Source organism: Mus caroli, chromosome 1 (assembly GCF_900094665.2).
Source record: "Mus caroli chromosome 1, CAROLI_EIJ_v1.1, whole genome shotgun sequence".
NCBI lineage: Eukaryota > Metazoa > Chordata > Mammalia > Rodentia > Muridae > Mus > Mus caroli.
Genome location: NC_034570.1, coordinates 117749670 through 117772617, shown reverse-complemented (window position 1 = coordinate 117772617; position 22948 = coordinate 117749670). Strand labels below are relative to the sequence as shown.

Here is a 22948-nt window from a genome sequence, read left to right as displayed (position 1 = left end):
CCACAGTCAGGAAGCAGAGAGGGATGGATGACAGATGCTGATGCTCAGCTTGCTTTCTCCTTTTTATACAGTCCTGGATCCCAGCCTGGAAAGAGGAGCAATACACACATTCACAGTGGATCTTCCTATCATAATAACCAGATCTAGAAGCTCCCTCACAGACAGGCCCAGAGGTCTCTTTCCATGGTGATTCTCTGTCTCATAAACTTGACAATCCAGGTTAACCATGACACATATTGTGGTCATTGTGAATAATGCTGCCAAGAGCCTGGGTATTCAGGCTTAGCTGCTACTGAGCTACATGCTAACTTAGCAAAAATAAGGAGACATGTGGGAAAGAGGAAGCACTGAACGATGGGGTTGATGGATAGGTCAGAGAGTCTAAATGTATAGATTTTATACATTCATCTCTCTCTATCTCAGATCCATCAGCCATAAAGAGGAAGACTATTCTAGAAAACCTCTATTTTTTTGCCCGACAAACATACTGAGTTTTACCAAGGAACTAGGGTTACCATCGAAGCTTTAAAATATCTATTAGTGTCCAAGTTTAGCTCCTTCTTCCCATGAATCTGCAGGAAGTTTCAGGATCTGAGGATACTTTTTACAGTTTACAAAGCTTGTACCCCTGTTTCCTGGCAGCTTAGACTTTCCCTCACTCTGCTCCCTTGCTAAGGGTTTTGCACTTTGGAAAAGTACATCCAGTGGTTTGCAATCTCACCACTCTGGTGCCACCATGAGGAGACCTAGGTTCCAGTCCCTCCTTGCTGTCGACCCTATGCCATCTAGCCCATGCTGTGGCTTTAAATGAATCCCCAGCTCTTCCAGAACCTCTACCCTTGTCTCCCAAATGGAGAACATAGTAATTGTCTAAGAACTGCTGACAACATCCCCGGTGCTAACGGGAGCCCAACTGTGGGTCTTTGGTGGTGTAGTTTCTGTCCCTAAGGGTTATCTAATGCCTCGGTGGCTGTGGATCTCATATTTCTGCTTGATGAAGGCTGTCCACGAAGAGATGTTATCTTATTGTCTTGCTTATATTTCCCAGCAAGATGGCCACAGCATCTATGTAGAAGATTAGACTATCTTAAAAACAGAAAGGGTTAGTCGTGGAAATTTCTGGCCATAAGCCTCACATGTCAAGAAGAAGGCCTGGGTACCACATTTACTGAATGGATGATGAAATGACTGAGTCACCTGCATCCAACACAGCACATCTTACTCAGAGCCATCCCTGTGTTCCCCTTCATACTCTTTCCCCCCAGGCTGCCCCATGCCATGCTACTTTGGTGACTTGCAGTTGGCAACAAGATAGTGATGGGGAACGCTGTACCTTCTCCACAGGTAGGAATGAGTCACCTTCATTCTCTGCTGCTCAGACCGCAAGGCTCAGCCATAAACCAATTTCAGTTCTTTTACTAAATATTTATTAGGCTTTGACTCATCCCAGGCGATTGTTCTGAGTCCTCCGGGGATATGAAAACGGAGTCTGGATTTGATGAGCTTCTCTGATCTGATGCTGAACCAAGATCCTTATTTACATCTTTTTTTTTCCCTCTGAAATTTAGTAGGAGGTTCAAACACTGAATCTCTTGCCTCAATACTGGGCTGCAAGGAAAGGTCGGTTTCCATGGATGGCTTGGAACTTAGAGATTGTCCACTCCTCCCCTTAGGCACTGCCACGAAGGCTTTATCCCTGTAAAGAGGCCCGTCATTGTAAATGATCAAGAAATCACCTTGCTTTGTAGTCCCTCAATAATGTGAACTTATTCTCCCTGACATCCTGGAAAAGACAAATAATTTCTTTTAAACAGATGGCATGTGGAGCCAGTGTTTAAATGTCATCTCCGCCACTGTTTACTGCCCTACTTAGTCAGGGAGATATTTGCATGTTGGATTCTCTTGAGCGCGGTGTGTATGTGCTGTGAGAGAGATGAGAAACTTATCCGGGTGTTACTTCCCTTTGGGGTTGGGGAGAAGGCTCAGTCTAAAAACTACTTCCCACACAAGACACATGTCCCTGACCCCATATGGAAAAGACAGATATGGTAACAAACACTCATACTCCCAAGGCTGGAGAGGTTGAGAGAGGGCTCATTAGCATACTGGACATGTTCCAGACCAGGGAGAGACCCTGTCTCAAAACACCAAGACTGATGGTGTTCAAGGCATGACCCAAGGCTATACTCTGGACTCCACAGAAACACAGAAATACATATGCACCTGTACATACATGAGCAGAGAGAGAGAGAGAGAGACAGACAGACAGACAGACAGAGAGACAGACAGACAGACACCTGGGGCTATTACAGTTAGATGTGGTCTTGACAGATGATATAACTATGGTGTTTTCACTTTTTAGTGACAGCTAAACTATATGGACTATTTTTTTTTCACCTTAACAAAAATAACTGCATGAAATATCCTTTAAAAGATTTCTTTTTTAATTTTTTTGTATGTACCTGTATAGGTGTCCTTGACTATGAGTGTAGGTGCCTGGACAGCCAGAGAAGAGGTTGCATCCTCTGGAGCTGAAGTTACAAGTGATTATGATCTGTCAGACACAAATGCTAGGAACTGAATTTGGGTCCTCTTCAAAACCAGTATACATTCTTAACTACTGACCCATCTCTCCAGGCCACGATGGCTTTCTTTTTAAAGATTTTATTTTTATGTTTAATTATACATATACTGAGCCATCTCTGCAGCCCCAGCAGGCTAGCTTTGCTTAATTCTTCACAGTGTTTTTCAGGATTATAATGAGATTTGCAGCAGTCTGGTTTCGTTTCCCAGTAGACCCTGTGACAAGGGTTCAAGGTCAAGTAACTTATCAAGAAGTGCAGGAAAGAGCAATAAGGGACATCCAGCAGGGAAGGGAAGCCAGACCGTGAAAGGCATGCTGTCACTCCAGCTATCCCCAGAATGAGCTATATAATTTGCACAACTTGGTACAATACAAAATGCATGTCCTCTTGTCCAAAAGTTGTAAGAGTCAATGAGATGGCTCGGCAGGTAGAAGTGCTTGCTACAAAACCCTGACAACCTGAGTTCACTCCCTGGATCCTGCTGCAGAAGAAAACTGACTCCAGAAATCTTTTTATCTTTATCTTTTGACCTCCACACATGTGCCATGGTGTGTGCACACCTGTGAGGCCCAGTACATACTTTAGATACATGTATACACATGAATAATAATAAATACAATAAAAATGTTAAGGCTACTAAGAATTTTAACAGCTATATGTCTTAGTGTTCTTCCTCCTGAAGAGTCATCACCACCCACCACCACAGTAAATACAGGGTGCCTTCTGTCCAACAAGCCAGAGCAATGTGGTTACTTGGGACAAACTCAAGCACTGGGGTTCCAGGAGAGTATCCAGGCTACCTTCAGTACCTAATTGGCTACCAAACACCAAGATTTGGCTATTCATCTACTTGTACCCAAAGCAGGGTCAAATGTCTCTTAATGTGTTCCAGAATGTAGTGGGCAGTCCTGGCAAAGTCCTGCAGTGGCTAACCTCAGTGGTCAGCTTAATGAGCTGTAGAATCATCTAACATACAGATGTCTGAACTTGGCTGGGGAGGGGAGATTGTCTCCATTGCATTAATTGAAGTGGAAGACCCACCCACTGTGGGTGGCACGTGTTCCCTGGGCTGGAGTCCTGGAGTGAGTGAACAGAGTAATCATTGGTTTTCTGCTTCCTGACTGTGGATGTGATGTGACCAGCTGCTTCCAGCTCCTGCTGCCTTAATTTCACAACCATGACAGATTTGACCCTGATCCTTGATCCAAATCAAAACGTTTCCTTTAGGTTACTTTGATGAGAGTGTTTTTGTCACAGCAACAAAAAAAGGAACAAAGTCCCATCTAGGAAAATACTCATTTCTGGTCTTTCGTTGTCTACCTGCTTCTTAGCCAACTCTCAAGATGCCTGTCTTTTCTCCACGTAGAAAGTCAAACATGAGCAGGAAAATAAAAAGTAGAGGGAGCCATGATCCTATGTTCCCAAAATCACGAGTATATTTGTTTGCAAATGCTATGGCCCTAGAGGTCTAGGTTCTCTCCTCTTGAGCCTTGTTTGTCTATCTGGGAAACAGATATAGAATTAGTCTCAAACTTTGTCTACAAGATCTGAGTTCTGTATCTCAGAAACATTCAGAAAGCAGTTTGAAAATTATTACATTTGTAAAGTTTGGGAAAGGAAGCCAGGGGGAGAGTTTAGTTGGTGATGTGTTTGCTGCACAAGCGTTAGGACCCAGGTTGGATCCCCAGAACCACGTAAAGAGCCAGACATCAGAGTGTACACTTGTAATCCCAGTGTGCAGAGGCAGAAACAAGTAGATTCTGAATCTCACTGTAAGCCTAGCTTACCTGCAACTTCTAGAACAATAAGAGACCCAGTCTAATAAAAAGACAAGGTGACGTACCTGAAGAATGACACTACCCCTGACCTACATGTACACTTGCATGCACACACACACACACACACACACACACACACACACACACATACACTTGGTGAATGGTGAGGTTGACAGGTTGCCTTCTGCTAAGCACATCTTACATGTGCTTTTATTCTTTGCACTGGGTATGTCCTATCCCCTTTCCCCTGCTTGATCATTTCTGCGAGGTCTTAGCACCGGCTCCTTAAGTACTACAGTGGTTTATTTTATGGATTTTATGCATCAGAATGGAAAAGTCAGATCCTTGTTCAGACATTGTTCTAGGTGCTTCTGAGTGTCGGGGGTGAAGTGAACTTTTGGATTGGTAAACAGGTAAAGCAGGTTTCTCTCCTTAACGTAGGCTTCAGACAGTCTGCAAAACCCAAGTAAAAGACAAAAGCTCATCTTTCCATGTAGGAGGAAAGTTCTCCAACCTGCCCTGTCTTTAAGCTGGGAGATGGCAGGGCTGTTTGTTTGTTTGTTTGTTTCCATTAGGGTCAAGGCAAAGAATTCACTTTCCTGGGGTCTTGATTCTTCTGGTCTTGGTTTGGAAATGTGCATTAGTCATCCTGGTCTCCAGCTGGCTGGCTCATCCTGCAACTTCTAAGACTTATCAAACTTCATAATCATGACAGATAATTCTGTCTGTCTGTCTGTCTCCCCCCCCCCTCTCTCTCTGTCTCTCACACACACACACACACACACACACACACACACACACACACACACACACACTTTGTTGGTTCTCTGGAGAATCTTGACTACCACAATTACACATAATTAGACATCAACAGGGTAATTAGAATATCAGCTAGAGGAAGTTGAAACACCATGAGCTGCCCAGGTTTTTCATCCAGGCAGAGGAAAAGGAGCTAATAAACCGGATGGAGGTGGGAAGAGACTCCAGATGCCAGGATTCAGCTCACATCAATCACTGTGTATGGGAAAGAGGGAGCAGGTGGTCCTAGTGACACCCAGTTAGTAAAAGCATCTTCATTTGCCTTTTAATTTCACATGAGCAACCAAAGTAGACATTTTTACTTAAATAATCTTGGATCTCAAAATTGACCTTATCGTGTTCTTTAAAAAATTACTCATAGTGTGTGGAGAGAGGTGGTATATGCATGCATGGCACATATGTGTGGGTCAGAGGAGGACCTCGGGTGCTGGTTCTTGCTTTCTCCCTCTGAGACAGGATGCTCCAGGCCACTTGTGTCATGAGCATCTGGGGAGTCTCCTGTCTCCATCTCTTATAGAAACCTGAAGGTCAAAGACATACACTAAGCATCTGGTTTTTCCTTGGGTTCTAGGGATCTGAACTCAGGTCCCCACACTAGTGCAGCAAGTAGTTCACCCACACTGAGCTATCTCCCTAGCCCTAAAAGCTTGATGTCTATAATACATGAATGCCTTGTGCTAGCAACCACTTATCTCCATTTTTCTGCTTAATTTGTCCCAAGGGGACCAAAGGCACCAAAGACCCTCAATGTAGGGAGGATGCCAGTCCCAGAAAAATCTCATGTCTACACACAACACAATTATTCATTATGAAGGAACAGATCCTTGTGAGAGAGAATTTGTGTGTCAAAGCAAGATGATGGCTTCAGCTGGCAATAGATGCTCCTGCTGGTCTCAAAGGGAGTTGCTTGACATGACAGGACACTTTGCAGAAAAGTAAGTAAACTTGGCATGTGTATAGTTACAATGTTATCCTGCTCTGGGAGAAAACTGGGCTCCAAGGGGATTCAGGCTAACTCACCATTGTTTGGGAACTGGGAAGATGGTGAACTCATTAATGTATTCGCCTTGTAGCATAAGGACTGACATTTAATTCTCAGTATTCCCTTATGAAATAACTGAACATGCATGCTAGGGCATTTGTTACCCCAGTGCTGGGGAGGTGAGACAGGACCATCCTTGGGGCTCACTGGCAAGCCAGACTAGGCTACCTGGATGGGAGGCTCCAGAGCAGGGATAGACCTTCTGTCATACAAACAAGATGATCAGTGCCTGAGGAAGGATGCCTGCTCTTCCCTCTGTCCTCCACATGTACACATGCAGATGTTTGCACAGATGTGCCCATGCTAGCCCTCACACAAGCCCCCTTCTTATCATCCAGTCGGTACCCAAGATCCCATAGTAAGTGGAGCTTTGTGCTGAGTTTATCCCAGAAGGGGTGTGTGTGTGTGTGTATCAATTGTGTTGAATTTCATAATGAATTGCCAGCCAGAATGGACAGTACTCTGTGGCTAGGATAAGAAACTCTCATTGTTTAACAACCCCTGTATGAGAAAGCAAGGTGCCTTGCTAATGGCACAGGGATGCTTGAATCCAGATATACTAAGCATCTAACCTCTGACATGACCAGCGTATGAAGGGAGCCTTGCCATAGAAGCAGGCAGAGCATGACTAAACAATAGACCATGCCTATTAGTGAGTTTCTGTTTATGAGCGCAATAGACTCTGATGCAGGATGGCCTTCTGCGGGTGTTTGCTAGAGCAGCTAAGAGGAATTCATCAAAAACAGATGGTGTGGGCTTTGAGGCTCACACAGTTGTCTCTGTCTCCCACGCAGTCAGTCAGATGGAGGCTCACAAACCTTCAGAGCCTCAGCTTGCTCCCTTCCGCTGAGGTAGTAAGAACCCACAGAGGAACCGTGTGGCCTCCTCATCCCACCCCTTCTCCTCCCTTTCCCAGGCCTGCTTGGGAACAGGAGGGCTGGACTCTATAAGTGTGCTGCGACTCTCTCGAGTTCACAGGGACTTTTCAGCACGATTATCCTGGAGCTTTTGATGTCCTGTTTATTCGAGCCATCAGTGATGGTATGTTTTCCAAATCCTTCCCTCTTCCTGAGCAGTGCTGCTTGTGGATAGGATGAGATGTTGTTTGAATATTCCAGTTAACAGCTTCATAACACAGCTGAGCGTTCCCCTAGCTGCAGCCCCTTCCTATCCTCTCCCCGATCTCCCCCATCCTCCTGCTTCTTCTCTTCCCCTTCTCCCTCCTCTTCCTCCTCCCCACTCTCATGAATCTTCTTTGCCTTAGTGACTTTTCCCGTTTGCTGTGATAAAACGTCTTTGATGAAACAGTAGCTCTCAAGGAGAAGATGTTTGGATTTACAGTTCTGGAGGGATACAGTCATTCTTGATGGGAAAGATAACAGCACAGGCAGGCAAGCCACGGTGCCAGGAGCAAGAAGCTGTCTGGTCACATTGCATCCACATTCAGGAGTCAAAGAGTGAAAAGAAAGTGAGGCAGACTATCAAACCTCAAAGCCTACCACCATTGTCTCAGGAAGACATCTACCTCCTAAAGGATTCCCAATCTTCCCAAACAGTACCTCCAGCTGGCATCCCAGTGTTCAAACATGCCAGAAACCCACATTTCACAATCAGTTCACAACATCCATCTTTTATTTTTCCCCCTTCTTAACCCTCCTTCTTGTTCAAGCATGCCTCTCTTCATGCCAAGCTGCTGCTCTCTGATGTGAAGGAACTGGTGGTATCCTCTACACATCGTGCATGTCTTGTCCCCGTGCAGTAGCTTCTCCAGAAGCAGTTGCACGTTCTGTATTATTCAATGTGCAGTGACATCACTGTCACCCTCTTGGAAGGCCATGTTATGAAAATAGCTGAGGATGATATCAACACATATTCTTGATAACATCTTTCAATTTCTTATGTATTATCCTTGGATCAAAATGGTGCAGTTTCTCATCACATTTTCTGCCAAATCTGGTTTATTTTTCCTAAACAAAGAAGAAAGCCAAAAAGAAAAAAAAAAAAAAGAAGTTGAAATTTCAAGGGCAGAATCCAAGGTGCTGAACTAATTCCTGAGCCTCCGTGTCTTCCATATGCCACCGCAGACATTTTAAGAATCAGAATAGTGTGCTAGAAACATAACTGAGCTTGACTCTGTTCTACTTAAGAGTGTGGCGCTTATTAATTCAGGGAATCTGTTCTTCCATCTCTATATCTTTGAGTCATATACTTCCCCAATTTAGACAGTAATGTGGGAACGAGTCAGGGAGGAGCCTCAGTGCACCTGCTCTGACAAGTTGTTTCTTTGCTATATCTGCAAAGGAGAAAAGCAGCGCTACCCATTGTGTGACCTTTCCTAGGGAGCTATGCATAAAGGTTGGTTCCCCACAGAAAGATTACCAAAGAGCAGCCAAAGAAACAGGTCAACATTGCTCTAGCTTAATGACCTGTGAGGTTATTGGGATCACTTAAAGGAATTATGTGTATGCATGTGTGTCTGCTTGGGCATATATGCATATATGTGTTCACAACGGCCAGAATGTCAGATCCCTTGGAGCTATAGTTGCAGATGATTATGAGCTGCCTGTAGTGGGTGCTGAGACCTGAACCCAGGCCCTCTACACGAACAGCAAGGTCTGCCAAGCCATCTCTTCATCCCAAAATTATTTTAAATTATATTAATTTAGGTTGGGTAAGGCTATTAATATATAGATATAGATATACATATATATGGAATTGTTAAATAACAAAATTAATGTGTATATCTTCACAAATTCTAAACTTGTTTACATTTTCTTGTGTCTCCTGTATTTTTAATCTTCCTACATTATTAAATATTTGAACAATGTTTCATCACTTTTGTTGTGTCCTGTTGTGTTTTCATGATTATGAGAGTCAAGCTGTTTTCTAATTTCACCTTTAAATTGCAGAGCATGTAGTTGTGTTCTGTTTAGTTTCAAGGAATTTAGATTTTTTTCTCTGTGTATCTTCTGTTCCTCTCTGGCTTACTTCTACAATCTTCATAAAACATATTTTGTACAATTTCAACAAATCTTTAGTTTGCTGAGGCATCTTTTATGATAGTAAACATGACCTACCTCAACGAATCTTTATGGTAAAAGAACATAGAATCCGTCCCTGGTAGAATGAAATTCAAATGCTGCTTCCTGCCCTGCTTGTCTGTCCCTCATTCATGTCTCTGTCTGCTCTACACCTCAGAGCAGTCTTCTCCTCATTTCAGGGTTAGCTCATGTCAGTGGCTCAGCAGGTCTGATTCATACATTTCAGAGTTCTAGGCTGGCAACATTCACTCCTAGGATAAGCTGGTCTACATGGTGAATAATAACATCCCTATAACACATGGTCTTCATTCCTTTTGGAAGTTTACATGTTCTGATGTTAGTGTGGTACCTCCAGCTTCATTTTGATTAATTCCTACATGCTATTGTTATTTTACTTGCATGTATCTGTTAGATTTAAATTGGACTTCCCTTTCTTGTTTAGTTTTTAGGTTTATTGACTTATTCATTCACTCAGTCATTCAACTGGTGTTTTGGAAACTAGCTACTGTGTAGCCCGGTAGCTTAGTACCTTAAACTCACTATATAGACCAGGCTAGCCTTGAACTTCAAGTCCTGGCATTATAGACATGTGTCACTACTCCTGGCTTAAAATGGATTTTTTTATAGATAGTATACAAACTGAGGGTGGTGGCATACACTTTTAATCCTAACACTTGGAGGCAGAGAGAGAGGTAGATCTCTGTGAAGTCAAGGCCAGCCTGTGTAGGCACACACATATGTGTCTCCTTGTGTGCCTCTTTGTGTGTGTGTGTGTGTGTGTGTGTGTGTGTGTAGATCCAAGGTTGATGGCAAGACTTCGCCTTGGTTATTCTTTCACCTTATTCCAAGCAATGTCTTTCAGTCACATCCAGAGCTCATCAATTTATGGCTAGTCTTTGCCAACCAACTTGCTCTGTGGATTATATCTCCCCTCCCAAGGCAAGAATTACAGGCAGGTCACCACCCCTACCCTGTATTCTCATGATTTCTGGGATTGAAAACTCTGGTCCTCACATTTGTGGGACAAGTGTTTAGTCACGGAAATTAATGTTTACAAAATCACCAGGCTGTTTTTCTTCCTCTCCAAAGCCTAAGGACAGTGGCACCATCCACCATGTCCTGGCTTTCATACTTTCTAACATGAAGTCTTTTGTCTCTCTTGGTTCCTCTGCCAAGTGTCCTGTCAGGTTCTCTCAAGATTTTGCCACACATTTTCAAGCATTTGATTGAGGTGTGTCTTGTGTGTAAATTTTCTCCATTTTGGTCTGGCTAGGATTAATTGAGTTTCTCGGATGTTGGATTTTATGGTTACTTATTAAATTTAGTAACATTTATGGTAACTGTTCATTTCTTCCCTCTGTTTTCTTTGCTTCCATATCTTGAGGGGAGCCTACTTACCTACTTAATATAGACTCCCAGGTCACTGACACTCAACTGCTCCTTACAATTTGGTTCCTGCCTTTCTTTCCTGTGTTTTATTTTGAGCCACTTAATTTATCTTCAAACTCACCGCTGATTCTGCTGTATCTGGCATCTCTGTTACTAATTCCATGCAGTGTATTTCTCGTTTGCAGGTAGCTTCCTGTGGCGATGGTTTCCGTGGGGTAGTCTTGACGATTTCGATCCATCCTGATTGTGTATGCCTTTTACTTTCTATCTCCTTATATTTTTATAGTGTTAACCAATAACGATGTCAAGTTCTTATTTATTAGCTTCATTATCTCTATCATCTTTTCTGTTTCTTCTGGCTTAATTCTCCCCTGGGTCTGAATCTCAATCGTCTGCCCTTTTGTGTGCCTGATTGCTTTTAAGCGGTTACAGGAGAATGCGACTTACACCTTGTCTTTCCATAGACCGCTGGACTTTGCTCTGGAACACACTTTGTGTTTTAGTGCAGAAGTTTTCTTTTGCAGGCTTGCGTCCAAGCTCTGCTATGACAGGTGTAGGGAGCTTTTATTCTGAGTACAATTTAATTTCACTCCTGAGGTTTGAACTCTCTCTCGAATTCTGTGTTCCTCATATTGAAAGGCCTCACCTCTTCCAGTGGTTGAAATGTCTTATTATTTTCTGTCTTGTGTGAGCTCCAGGAATTATGCAACCTAGTGCTTCATAGTAATTGTCTCTCTGACCTGAGCCTCACCTTGCGCATGTGCTGCGCTCGGACAAGACTGTAAGGAAAGTCCTGTTACCAGCTTTCCTCTCCAGTGCACTGCCCTGCCAAACCTAGCTGCCAGGTCCCTTCCTCTTAATGTCTGCATTATCTCTTCAATCCAACAAGACCTCCAGGCTGTATATGAATTCTCTCTCGAAATTCAGAAGCCAAATCCAGGCAATTGTCTGAAGAAATTATAAGCTCAGCCTCAATTTGATTCAGAGATCAAGTTCTGTGCAGCCTGCTATCCAATTTATAAAGACAGCATAGCCTCTGTGTGTGTGTGTGTGTGTGTGTGAACATTGTATTCATGTATGGATGGATGTATATTATGTGAATGTGTATATGCATGAGTATATATGTATGTATGTGTTTGCATGTATGTATAACCATGTGTGTATTGTGCATACATATACTATGTATATATCCATACAAACGTATATGTGTATATATGTATGTATGGGTTTGAGTAATTGTGTGTGTGTGTGTGTGTGTGTGTGTGTGTGTGTNGTATATGTGTATATATGTATGTATGGGTTTGAGTAATTGTGTGTGTGTGTGTGTGTGTGTGTGTGTGTGTGTGTGTGTGTGTGAGAGAGGGAGAGAGAGAGAGAGAGAGAGAGAGAGAGAGAGAGAGAGAGATCCTCAGTTAATATTTTATTAGTTGTTAAGTTGACAGTTCTGACTCTTTGCATGAATCTTGATTTGTATGCTTCTTGCCAAATAAAGCTCCTCAGAATCCTTTTCCACAGCATCCCACCCCTAATTTATTTTCTTTCCTCACTTCTCTCATGTGCCTTATCAAAGCAGATGCTATCCAGGCAGGTGAGATGGGGAGTAGAGGCAAATGTCTATAGGATGCACCTAACTTGATATGGAGTAGAAGAGATTTAGAGAGGCAGAATTACCCATAATAGCCATCAGTGCCCATCAGATTCAGCCAGATAACTGCTCAGTTTTCACTTTGTTTTGTCAAGACAGCTAGAGTGGCTGAAGGGAGGGGAGGAGGGGGGAAAGGGGAAGAGAGAGCAGCAATTGAATGGTGACAAGAATAACCTTTTAGGGCAGCAATGTTGAACATTCTCCATGGAGAAACCATAACTTACTCATCCGGGAATGTAATGAGTTCGTTCACTATGTAGAATCAGTAAACATCATCCATCTAGACCTTTAAAATGCCTTTACATAAGTACCAGTGTGAAAGTGGATTAAAGGATGCACAGACACAGCTCTGGTATAATCAGGTTGTGGGGGAAAGAACTAATAAGAGATAAGGATAACAGGAAAAAGAGGGGAGATAAATTGGCTTTTCTATGATTAGGAAAAATGATTAACAAGGGGCAGGGCTGGAACAAACCATTATGGGTCTACATTTGTATGGTACTTTAGAAAGTTCTGCTGATAATTAATTTTGCTGAGCACTGGGGAGATGGTTCAATAGATAAAGCACTTGCTTCACAAGCAAGAGGATCTGAGTTCAAACCCCCAGATCGCAAAGAAAAGACAAACACAGGTCTGGAATGCCAGCTTGTCTATAGCAAAATCAAAGGTAGAGGCAGGAATTCCCAGGAGCTCCTAGGCCAGTTAGACTGCTATATGCAGTACAAACAAGATATCTCATCTCAAAAGAGAAAGAAGGTCAAGACTGATATCTGAGATTGTCCTCTGACCTCCACATATGTGCTGAATTACAAACATGCACACACACACACACACACACACACACACACACACACACACACACCCCTTTTTAAACTTTATTTAAGGTTGGCTGTTTCTTCAGTTAGAAAAATGCCATGCTAAGAAGACCAAGATTCAGCTCTGTAGAGAGCTGAGAAAGCTGTATCTCATTCTCTCACACGTGAGGACTGTGTGCTGTAATTGGCAATTAACTAAAGAATTGATCTAGGCATCTGGGATACACATCCATTCCTAGGTCAGTGATGGAGAACCACAAAAATGCCTGCCCATTAGCCCATAGTCGACTATCATGGTGACTATTGCATAGAACTCTAAGCATCTTTTTCTAAGACAGACACACTACTATAACAAGATATGAAGGGGTCAAGACCTGACCTCAGAAATTTGAGGGGATGATAGCATAGAGATCAATCTTTAATTTTGTGAGATCAAGAAAGACTCAAGGGTCATAGGGGTGGCTCAGTTGGTAAAGTGTTATCTGAGCATGCCTGGGAATCTGAGTTTGATCATCATCACCCACATAGAAGCTAGCCACCTCAGTCCATACTGTAACCCCATTGTTTGAGGGACAAAGATAGGAAGGTATCTGTACTTTGCTGGTTAGCCAGTATTAACAAATTGACAAACTAACTTTAAGGTTCAGTAAGAGACCTTGTCTCAAAAACTATGGTGGAGAGAGAATGAGAAAGACCATGGTTTTTTGGTTTGTTTTTTTGTTTTTTGTTTTTGTTTTTGTTTTTTTTTTTGCCTCTTCACCCATATGTACATACATAAGGATGTACATATCCCCCTCACACAAATACATGCACACACACAAATAGCAAAATCAGTAGACATTCTAAGAGTAATATAGAAAATCCTAGAATAGCCATCCACAGAACAATGTCAGAAGCCATCCATCAATAGCAAGAAGGAACCTGCCTTAAGAGGGTTTTATTGTATATATAAATGCGAAGAAGATTTCTAAGTGTGTGATCTGCTGGACCCTTAGAACACATGGCTAACCTTTTCTAGTTTATATCCTTCAGTGACATCCTACTACAGTCAGTTGTGATGCTCCTGCCCCCCAAATATTAATTTTGAAGGGTACTGATCCAGCCTCGGTTGTATATCTTCCCCTTTATCTTTACAAGGGGCTTTCATGAGCTACTTTTTTCCTTTAAATTTTTACTATAAGTTATTTATTTGTGTGTGTGTGTGTGTTTGTGTGTGTGTGTGTGTGCATGCGCGTGCGTGTTAGAACATTCATGATACAATATGCATTTTGAGGTTAGAGGAAACTTAGGGGAGTCAGTTCTCACCTACTACCTTGTCAAGGCAAGACCTTCCCTGTTATTTCTGTTGCCCGTGTTCTCCAGAGCAAACACATAGACTCTGAGGCATTGCCTGTCTCCATTTCCCACCTCCTGAAGGAGAACTACGGTTATAGATGTGTGCTGCTGGTATACGGGGCTTTTTGCATATTGCATGGATCAAATTCAGGTCATCAGGATCGCATCACTTTTGCTTGCTGAGCCATCTTACTGGCCTTTCTTCTCAATGTTTTATTTCCTCTTAATGTTCTAATTTTTTCCTTCTGTCCACTCCCTATACAATAGTGAACCAAATTCCCAACATCTGGTGTTTTTTATGCCAAAGAAAGCTCAAGGGATCACAAAACAAATTCACATTCTTCTATACATTCTTCAAGCCTCAGAAGGCTTAAACTCAGCTTGAACTTAGAGACTGAAGAGGATTCTCGAGCATCCCAAGCCATCACGCTAAATTTAACCTTCTAGAAGGTCATCTTCATACCACAGCCAAAAGTTACCAAATGATTGGTGATGAATCACCACATTATTTATTTATTTTTTTGTACTGCCTGAAAAAAAAAACTGTGGAGTAAACTTAAAACAAATAACCTATTTTTAATGGATAGGGTTTTGGCAACTGGCTTGGATATTTTTCTCCTTAAGCGCATTTCAGCCAGACAGATGAAGAGAGGGATGTGCAAATAAAGAAATCTGTGCTCCCGTCTGTGGTCTAAGTTTTATTGCCAGTACCACACCATGTTGCTTAAAGATGTGTACAAACCTGGAAATGATGCTTACCAAGGCATATTTACATGACCACTTGGGTTATAGCCAAATTAGGAAATTGTGCCCAATAATAAGATGGCTGTTGTGTTGTGGTAGATTTTCATTATGTGTTTGGCTGAGGTAGGGGTGTGTGTGTGTGTGTTTGTGTGTGAGCATGCATGCATGTGTATATCTGTGTGTGATGAGCTATTTCTCAAGTGCTATACACTTTGTTTATTTGAACAAGGTCCCTGACTGTTCTGGAATTCACCAATTGTGCTAGGCTGACTGGTCAGTAAACTCCAGGGATGCCCCTGCCTCCACCTCCGTACCACCATCACACCTGGCTTTCAGCTAAAGGTTTTATAGATATAGCAGCAGTTTTCAAAGTGAAAATAGAGAGAAATTCAGGTTTCATGTTTTATGTTTTCCTGGGATCTTTGAGTGTTAAAGATAGAAAATGATTAGTGATGTAATTCATTTGCATCCACAAGAGACTAGTTCATTGCAATGAAGCAGTCATAGCCTGCGTCTGCCTAACATATGATCCAAAACCCAAAATGCTTCTCAGATGTTGGAAATGCAGATATGATGCTCAAAAAGTTGTAGGCATAGCGACTGAGGAGACAGCTCAGTCTAGAAACTGTTCATCTTGTAATCTGAAGGACTCAAGTTCAATCTCTACAACTGATGTAAAAAGCAAAACAAAAACAAAAACAAAAAGCCGATCATGGTGGCACAAGCTTGTAACCCCAGCTCTGGAGAAATAGAGATAGGTGGATACCTGGAGCTCTCTGGCCAATCAGCCCAGCTACTAGTGAAAGACCCTGTCTCAAAGCCAAAACAAAGGACCTAAACACAAACAGAAGGTGAACAGCACCGAAGGAGCAATAGGCAAGGTTGGCTTCTGACAACAGCTTGCGCACACACACACACACACACACACACACACACACACACATATTAAACAGGTATTCACAGAGCATGTGCACATATAATATGCATACATATATAAACATATAAAATCTGATTTTGGAGTGTTTCTGATTTTGAATTTCCAGAGAATCATCTGGAAGGCTATGTGAATATTGAAAACTCTCTGAAGCAGTGTTGGTAAGGCATATCCTACCTATGTAATCGCTCAGAACATGTCGCAGGACCCAGTGACAGGTCACAAGTCATGTGAGCTAATTTGCAACTGGTCCCTGGAAGGTCCCAAGTCTAATTAAAGGCAATGTCAAATACACAATTTCTATTTTTTTTTAAATGACTGAGGATTCTGGCTCCAGAGTGGATCCCTTAAGAAGATGGCTTCCTTGCTTTTATATACAATACAGATTGTAACCAACCACAGCTATTCTGCTCCATATTCATTAATTGCTAATTAATACTTCTGATATACTCGTTCATAAGGATTTAGTTACCAAAGGTAGTTGATTAAGATTGGTTCAGTGGTTAAGTGCATTGGGAGCTCTTCTAAAGGACCAGGGTTCAATTCCCAGCACCCACATAGCAGCTCACCCCTGTCTGGAACTCCAGTTCTAGGGGATCCTATGCCATATGGCAGGCAGGCATGCAGGGAAAACAACATTGCACATAAAAATATAAATAAATAAATCCGTTTTTTTAAAAAGAGAATATATTAAAAATAAAAAGATTGATTATTCAGTAAAATGAGCCTCACTGCCATAAACAGTGTTGCACTGGCTTCAAGGACGACACCTTGGTTTGCTTCGGATGCTGAAGTATACAGTTGTTAAGAAACTGCAGTTCTGCCCTACCCACGGCTGCTAATGGAGACTTACTAAGCACCACTGCATTGTCAGCAGTTTTCCAGACTGAGTAAAGACATGAACTCTGGTTATAGAAGTCAAACATCCCTTGATTTTTTTTTAAACCTCAAATCAGTAAGAAACCAAGCAGGTCTGCAAATCTACTCCTTCCAGTCCGGATGAGTATGGTCTCCAGTTTCATTCTTCTGAGTCTTCAGATTCACCTTGATTATGTATTTGCATCTTTGTTTACTTTGTGCATGCATGCATATGTGTGTGTGTGTGTGTGTGTGTGTGTGTGTGTGTGTGTGTGTGTGTGTTCATGTGTCTGTGTGTGCATGTCTGTGCTCAGGGGTCTCAGTGAGTGTACATGTTAATATGGTTTGTGAACATGTGCATGTATGTATGTGTGTGCTTATGTGTGTGGAGACCAGTGGCTGACAATGGATATCTTCCTCCACTGCCTTCTACCTTATTACTTTTATATAAGGTCTCTTAGTGAGCCTGAAGCTCACCCATTAGTCTTAACAGTCCAGGGAGCTCCAAGGGTCCTCCTATGTTCACCCTCCCTACTCTGGACCTCCACACCCAGATTTTTACAAAATTCAGATCTCCATACTTACCTGGCAGACATTCCTAAATGAGGTGTCTCTCAGCACATAAATGGGGATTTTGTATCTAATACCTGGATTTGAACATTTAAAAAGCCCCATAGGAGACATTTCTCAAAACCTTTCCTTCCTGCCACCATCCCATCCCTGTTTGTCCCTGGGCTACTCTTGACTTCTCCAATAAGGTCACTTCCTTCATTTCTGAAGTCTGTGCCAGAGGAGACTCCTAAGCTGAATCATTTTAGAGAGGCCCTTTCGGATATCCTGTATCCTGTTCTGAGAGAAGAAAGCCCATCCATCCCTTTGCAAACGGGACACCCCAGTGTGTTTATTGTGTCAGGGAAGGAAGATTGTGAGTCCATTGCTTTGCAAGATTCCTTCAAGTCCTGCTGCTGACCAGCGTTAGTACATCCCTGATGTTCTGGGATGAGGAGTGTTCCAGCTGTCTGTGTCCTGAGAGCTGGAATTCTTTTTAAAGAGTCATCTGGGGTTTATTTTGTTCTGTTTTGGCTTTGAAATGACTAGGCGTCTGTGCCCCCACATCATCCTGTGAAACTTCTGGAGGTTGTCAGCAGTGGCAGGTATAAGGGTTTGCATTTAGAGACCAATAGGAGACAAATGGGGCAACGGGAATATGTGAGAGAGTGAGCCAAGGCCAGAGATGTAATTGGTGACCTGGGAAGACTGAAGCCTGCTGGAACACTGAGTGACCCAACCCTTGAACTCATTAGCAAGGCACCTTTGGCAGCCACGTTCACAAATACAGATATGAACTTGACATCTGTCTAGGGCAAGATCAAGTCAACTCATTGAAAATTCCAAGCAAGCCTAGTCCTGTGAACTTTGTTCTTCCTACAGCCACTTAATTATTTTATGAGTTCTTACAATTCTCTGAGAGGGGGAAAAATAACTTGCCTCAGAAGTACAGTATCCAACACTTTTTTAAGTTGCAATCTTTTTGTGAACTACAGGAAACTAATAGCACTTTAAAGAAACTACAGAAAAATGCATCAGCACTTTCAATACAATCCTGGCTTCCCAAGGTACACGAATTCTGAAGGAATTTGCTTGAGGGTGAAACTCTGGCGTCTGCCTGAGCCCCTGCCTGTCCACAGCTCATTTCATCTGTTCTTACACAGGACACCTTCACATCCTCCACAGTGGCCATCTGGGATCTTTAAAAGTTAAAATGAAAATGTTGTTATTAGCAAGTGGGTTCTGAGTTTGTCTATGAGAACTTAAGAATTTACAGCTTGTGGTCTGGCAATACTTTGTGCTAATGGGGAAGAAAAGGAGAGGATAGAGGTTAGAAAATTCCAGTCCAGTGGCACCAGACAAAGAGTTCTTCACTCTTTCATTTTGGACCCCAAATTTGTCCTCAGTCCTATTGTCTGCAACTAGACCTAGCAGAAGCATCCAAACTTAGTGGGGTGGAGGTCTCTGAAAGAAAAGCTGATAGTCTGTCTCCCTTTGCTGTGTCTATATGTGTGAGTGCACATATGTGTATAAACATGTGGAGGCCCAAAGTTTGATTTCAGATATATTCCTCAGTGGCTCTCCCCTTTATCATTCATATGAAGCTGGGAACTGAGCTGCACTCCATTCAGTATATCCTCTAAAGACCAAAGCCCCTTTTTATACAGGGACACTGCTTCTCTACTAGATACTTCTTTGTTGCTTTGATAAACTGCTATGACCAAGGCAACTTACAGAAGGAAGAGTTTATTTGGGCTTACAGATACAGGGAGGTGATAGTCCCTTCCTCGTGGCAAGCAGGCATAGTAGCAAGTGACAGGCACGGCAGTAGGGGCCGAAAAATAAGAGCCCTCTTCTCAACAGTAAGAGTATGAAGCAGAGAGCATGACTTGGAAGTGTGGCAAGATGACCTACACACAGAGCCTGGCCCTGGTGTTGGTGTTATACTTTGTCTAACAAGGCTCTACCTCCCAAAGGTTCTATGACACCCACCCCCAAAAAAGGCACCACCAGCTGAGACAAGTGTTGGAATGCTTGAGCCAGTGGAGAAAATGTCTCATTTAAACAACAACAGCTTCCTAACTTCCAAAATCATTTTCTTTTTGTATTTTAACTCTGTAATGAAAAGTCCTCAGTATGCTACTCCTTACAATGAAGAAGTTTAAGGAGGAGAAGGGGTGATATTGGAGCTTGGGTACTAATTGATGGTTAAATGAGATTGTGTGCAACATGTATAGATGCCTCTCTGGTCTGTCCTAACATGTTATCAGCGCACTGAGCAGTTGACCCATGGTACCATTTACTATCTCATTCTTTTCTTTCTTGCAGTATGACAGTGCCAGACTAAATTTCAGAGATTGGTTAAAAACCAAGTTTTAATACATGTGGCAGCCTATGGCTTGAGCCCTGTCTTGTGCAGAGACGCCACTCTGTAGTGCTGTACTGCAAGGCACAGTGCCATAAAGCACTGGTGATATGGCAGCTGGTAGACACAAAGATGATGTCAGAGTTACTCCATCCCATACTGGGTTCTAAACAGTGCTAAGCTGTACTGCCTACCCACTCCTAGACCTACAAGAGACTCATAAGATGACAACAAAGACATTGCATTCTGAGATTTTATCATATGATCAGAAACTCTATATGGTAATCATAGTTTGGAGTTGATCTCATTAGCTTCAGTAAACCACATTTCCATCTTAGAAATTAAATAAGAACTAAACTACATAAACTTCTTATGAAAATAAGATATAACTTACTGCATGTGTCATATATATGGTAAATATGTATATGGTAAGATATATAGGATATATATATATATGCATAATTGAAGACAGCAGACATTTACTTCTAGATTTTACACACACACAAGTACACAGATACACACAAGCACACAGAAACACAGAAACACAATAGGTTGTGATGAGTTTTGTCACTGCATAAAGGAATAAGGACAGAGTAGCCCTACCCCTTCTCAATAAGGTCTCTATAAGGAAACACATATCACATGGCTATTGCTGCTCTGACCCCTAAGTACATTGGAATAAACTACCATCCCTATCCAATCTTGAGGCGGAGGACTGAGTCAGCTACCAAACGGTGATAATTCACCCAGGAGATGCGCCGTCCCCTTTGTCAGAACAGCACTCCAGTCTGTTACATGAGCTCATTACTCACTTTATTTCAGTTAATAAACTTCACCTAATTGAAGCTGTATGAGTCCCAGACTGAAATAAAGATAATCAAAAATAATTGTCTGTCTCTAATGGCGGCTCCTTTTCCTCTCATCACTCTGGAGACCCATCTAGTGTGTATGGGCATGCAACTGTGCCCACCCACCATGGACCATTACGTGGAGGAGACAGTTTCATATTCAGTTAAAGCTCATCTTCATGCAACGCACTGGATATTTAATACACTGTTTTCAAATGTGTCCTTTTATTGTTATATTTTTATTAATTATCAATATTAGTATTGTGTGTGCGTATCCACACAGTGTAGGGGTCAGGAGCATGTAGACCACAGTGGGCATGTGCAGGACAGAGGACCACTTGGTGGAGTTGTTTTCTCTCCTTCCACCTTCACATGGACACATGCAAGTCACCAAGCTTCCAAAACAAGTAAAGGCCTTTTCCCACTGAGCCATCTCACCTGGTGCCTCCTTTCCTCAGGATCACATCCAAATCGCAACCTTCTTCTTATCTTCTTCTGTCAGCTAGACTCAGGGGTTGGCCTTTCTCTACGTCTCTAATTTCCCTCTGTGTTTCTCTGTCAGAATCCAACTGCCAGATGAGAACACTGGACAGCGGGATTGGAACCTTCCCCCTCCCAGACTCAGGAAACCGCTCAGTGGGACGATACATATGCCAGCAGGACTCTCCAGAGGACACTGATGCCCTCCTGCCTCTCCAGCCAGCCGCTTCCATGGCATCCTCTGCCAGAGCCCAAACCCTTGACCATGAAGTGCCTTCCTCCACAGACAGCCAGAGCTCCCCGGAGTCCATGATCATCCATTCCATATCTGACCCCAGCATGATGGCCAGAGAGATGAGAGCCTCACAGAGTCACCTTCCCAAGCCCACCTCCTCAGGTAAAGTGCCATCTGCTTTTCTATGTGATTGTGTGTCCCCTCTCCCCTATAAGAGCATGTTTCCATGAGCATGTACCTGTGAAACTACCCAAGTCACTCAGTCTACTGTCACAAGTCACTCAGTGACCTCTGCCCCACTAAAACGCAGACTCATGTAAATCTCTGCACACCCTCAACCAAACAGTGAAACAACACCTGGAAGACCTTGTCAGGGACTGAGGAGATGGCTCAGTGGATAAAGTGCTTGAGTTCACAAATGCTAGAACTCCAGTTCAATTCTTAGAACTCATGTAAAAAAAAAAATCATGCCTATAATCTCAGAGCAAGAGAGTTAGAAAAAGGCCAATCCCGAGGGCTTGCTGGACAAAGCGGCTAAGTCCAAGATAGTGAGAGAGCCTCTGCAAGGTGCCTGAAGAGCAAAGCCAGTTTCTGTCTGTTCTCTGCACAACAGAGTACACACACGTGTGTGGATAAATGCATGCACACACACAAACACAAGCATGTGTAATTCCCGCCCCCCTGCAATAAGAACATATACCTACTCAAAAACATATACACATACTAGTGGACAAAATGACATCAACTTTTAATGTTATGTTAAGGAGTGAACATTCATACAAGGCAACATGATACCATTAGATGACTACATAAATTGATGAAGAAGTAAATCATTCAGGGTATGTTCATGGGATCTTATCCTAAACAATAACTTCACATAGAATATATTGAATATAGGGGCTAGGGAAATGACTCAGCAGTTAAGAGTGGATACTGTTCTTGAAGAGGACCTGAGTTCAGTCCCCAGAACCTTCATTGGGCAGCTTACAACTGTCTACAACTGTAGCTCCAGAGGACCCAATACTGCACTCATGTGTGCAGACCTGAACAGAGACACATCTATATGCATAGCTAAAACCTAAAGAAATCTTTTTAAAAAGGATAAGTTGAATATAGAACAATTTAGCCCCAGTCCATTGATGTTCCTGAAATGTGTGCCCTCTACCCAGAAATTCTGAGTCTCCTGACATATTTCTGCCTCGTTCCTGTACATTTCCATGCTGCTGAACTATAAAGTCTCAGCTTGACTGATCAGCGGCAGATTGTGGGTTGACTACAGAGGAAAGGAGCTGGCCTTTCCATGGAAACCTGCCTGCAGTCAGTGGAAAGAAGCTTTTATGATTAAAGACAAGGCCAAGCTGAGGGTCAAAGAGTTCTTTTTTTCATTGTTCCCTCGATTAAAAATATTTATTGCACCTCAGGATGATGCTCAATACTTTCTAACATGCGGATTCTATGGCTCTGACAATATGTGTATAAGCACAAC

At 42.6% G+C, this 22948-nt stretch overlaps 1 protein-coding gene across 1 annotated transcript in view; it reads left to right on the top strand.

The window, feature by feature from the left end:
- Nckap5 (NCK associated protein 5) overlaps positions 1-22948 on the top strand; it is an 805148-nt gene that overhangs the window by 713906 nt on the left and 68294 nt on the right. Inside the window, 1 exon segment of the mRNA XM_029471137.1 lies at positions 21310-21624. Within this exon segment, the coding sequence (XP_029326997.1) occupies positions 21310-21624 (315 nt within the window).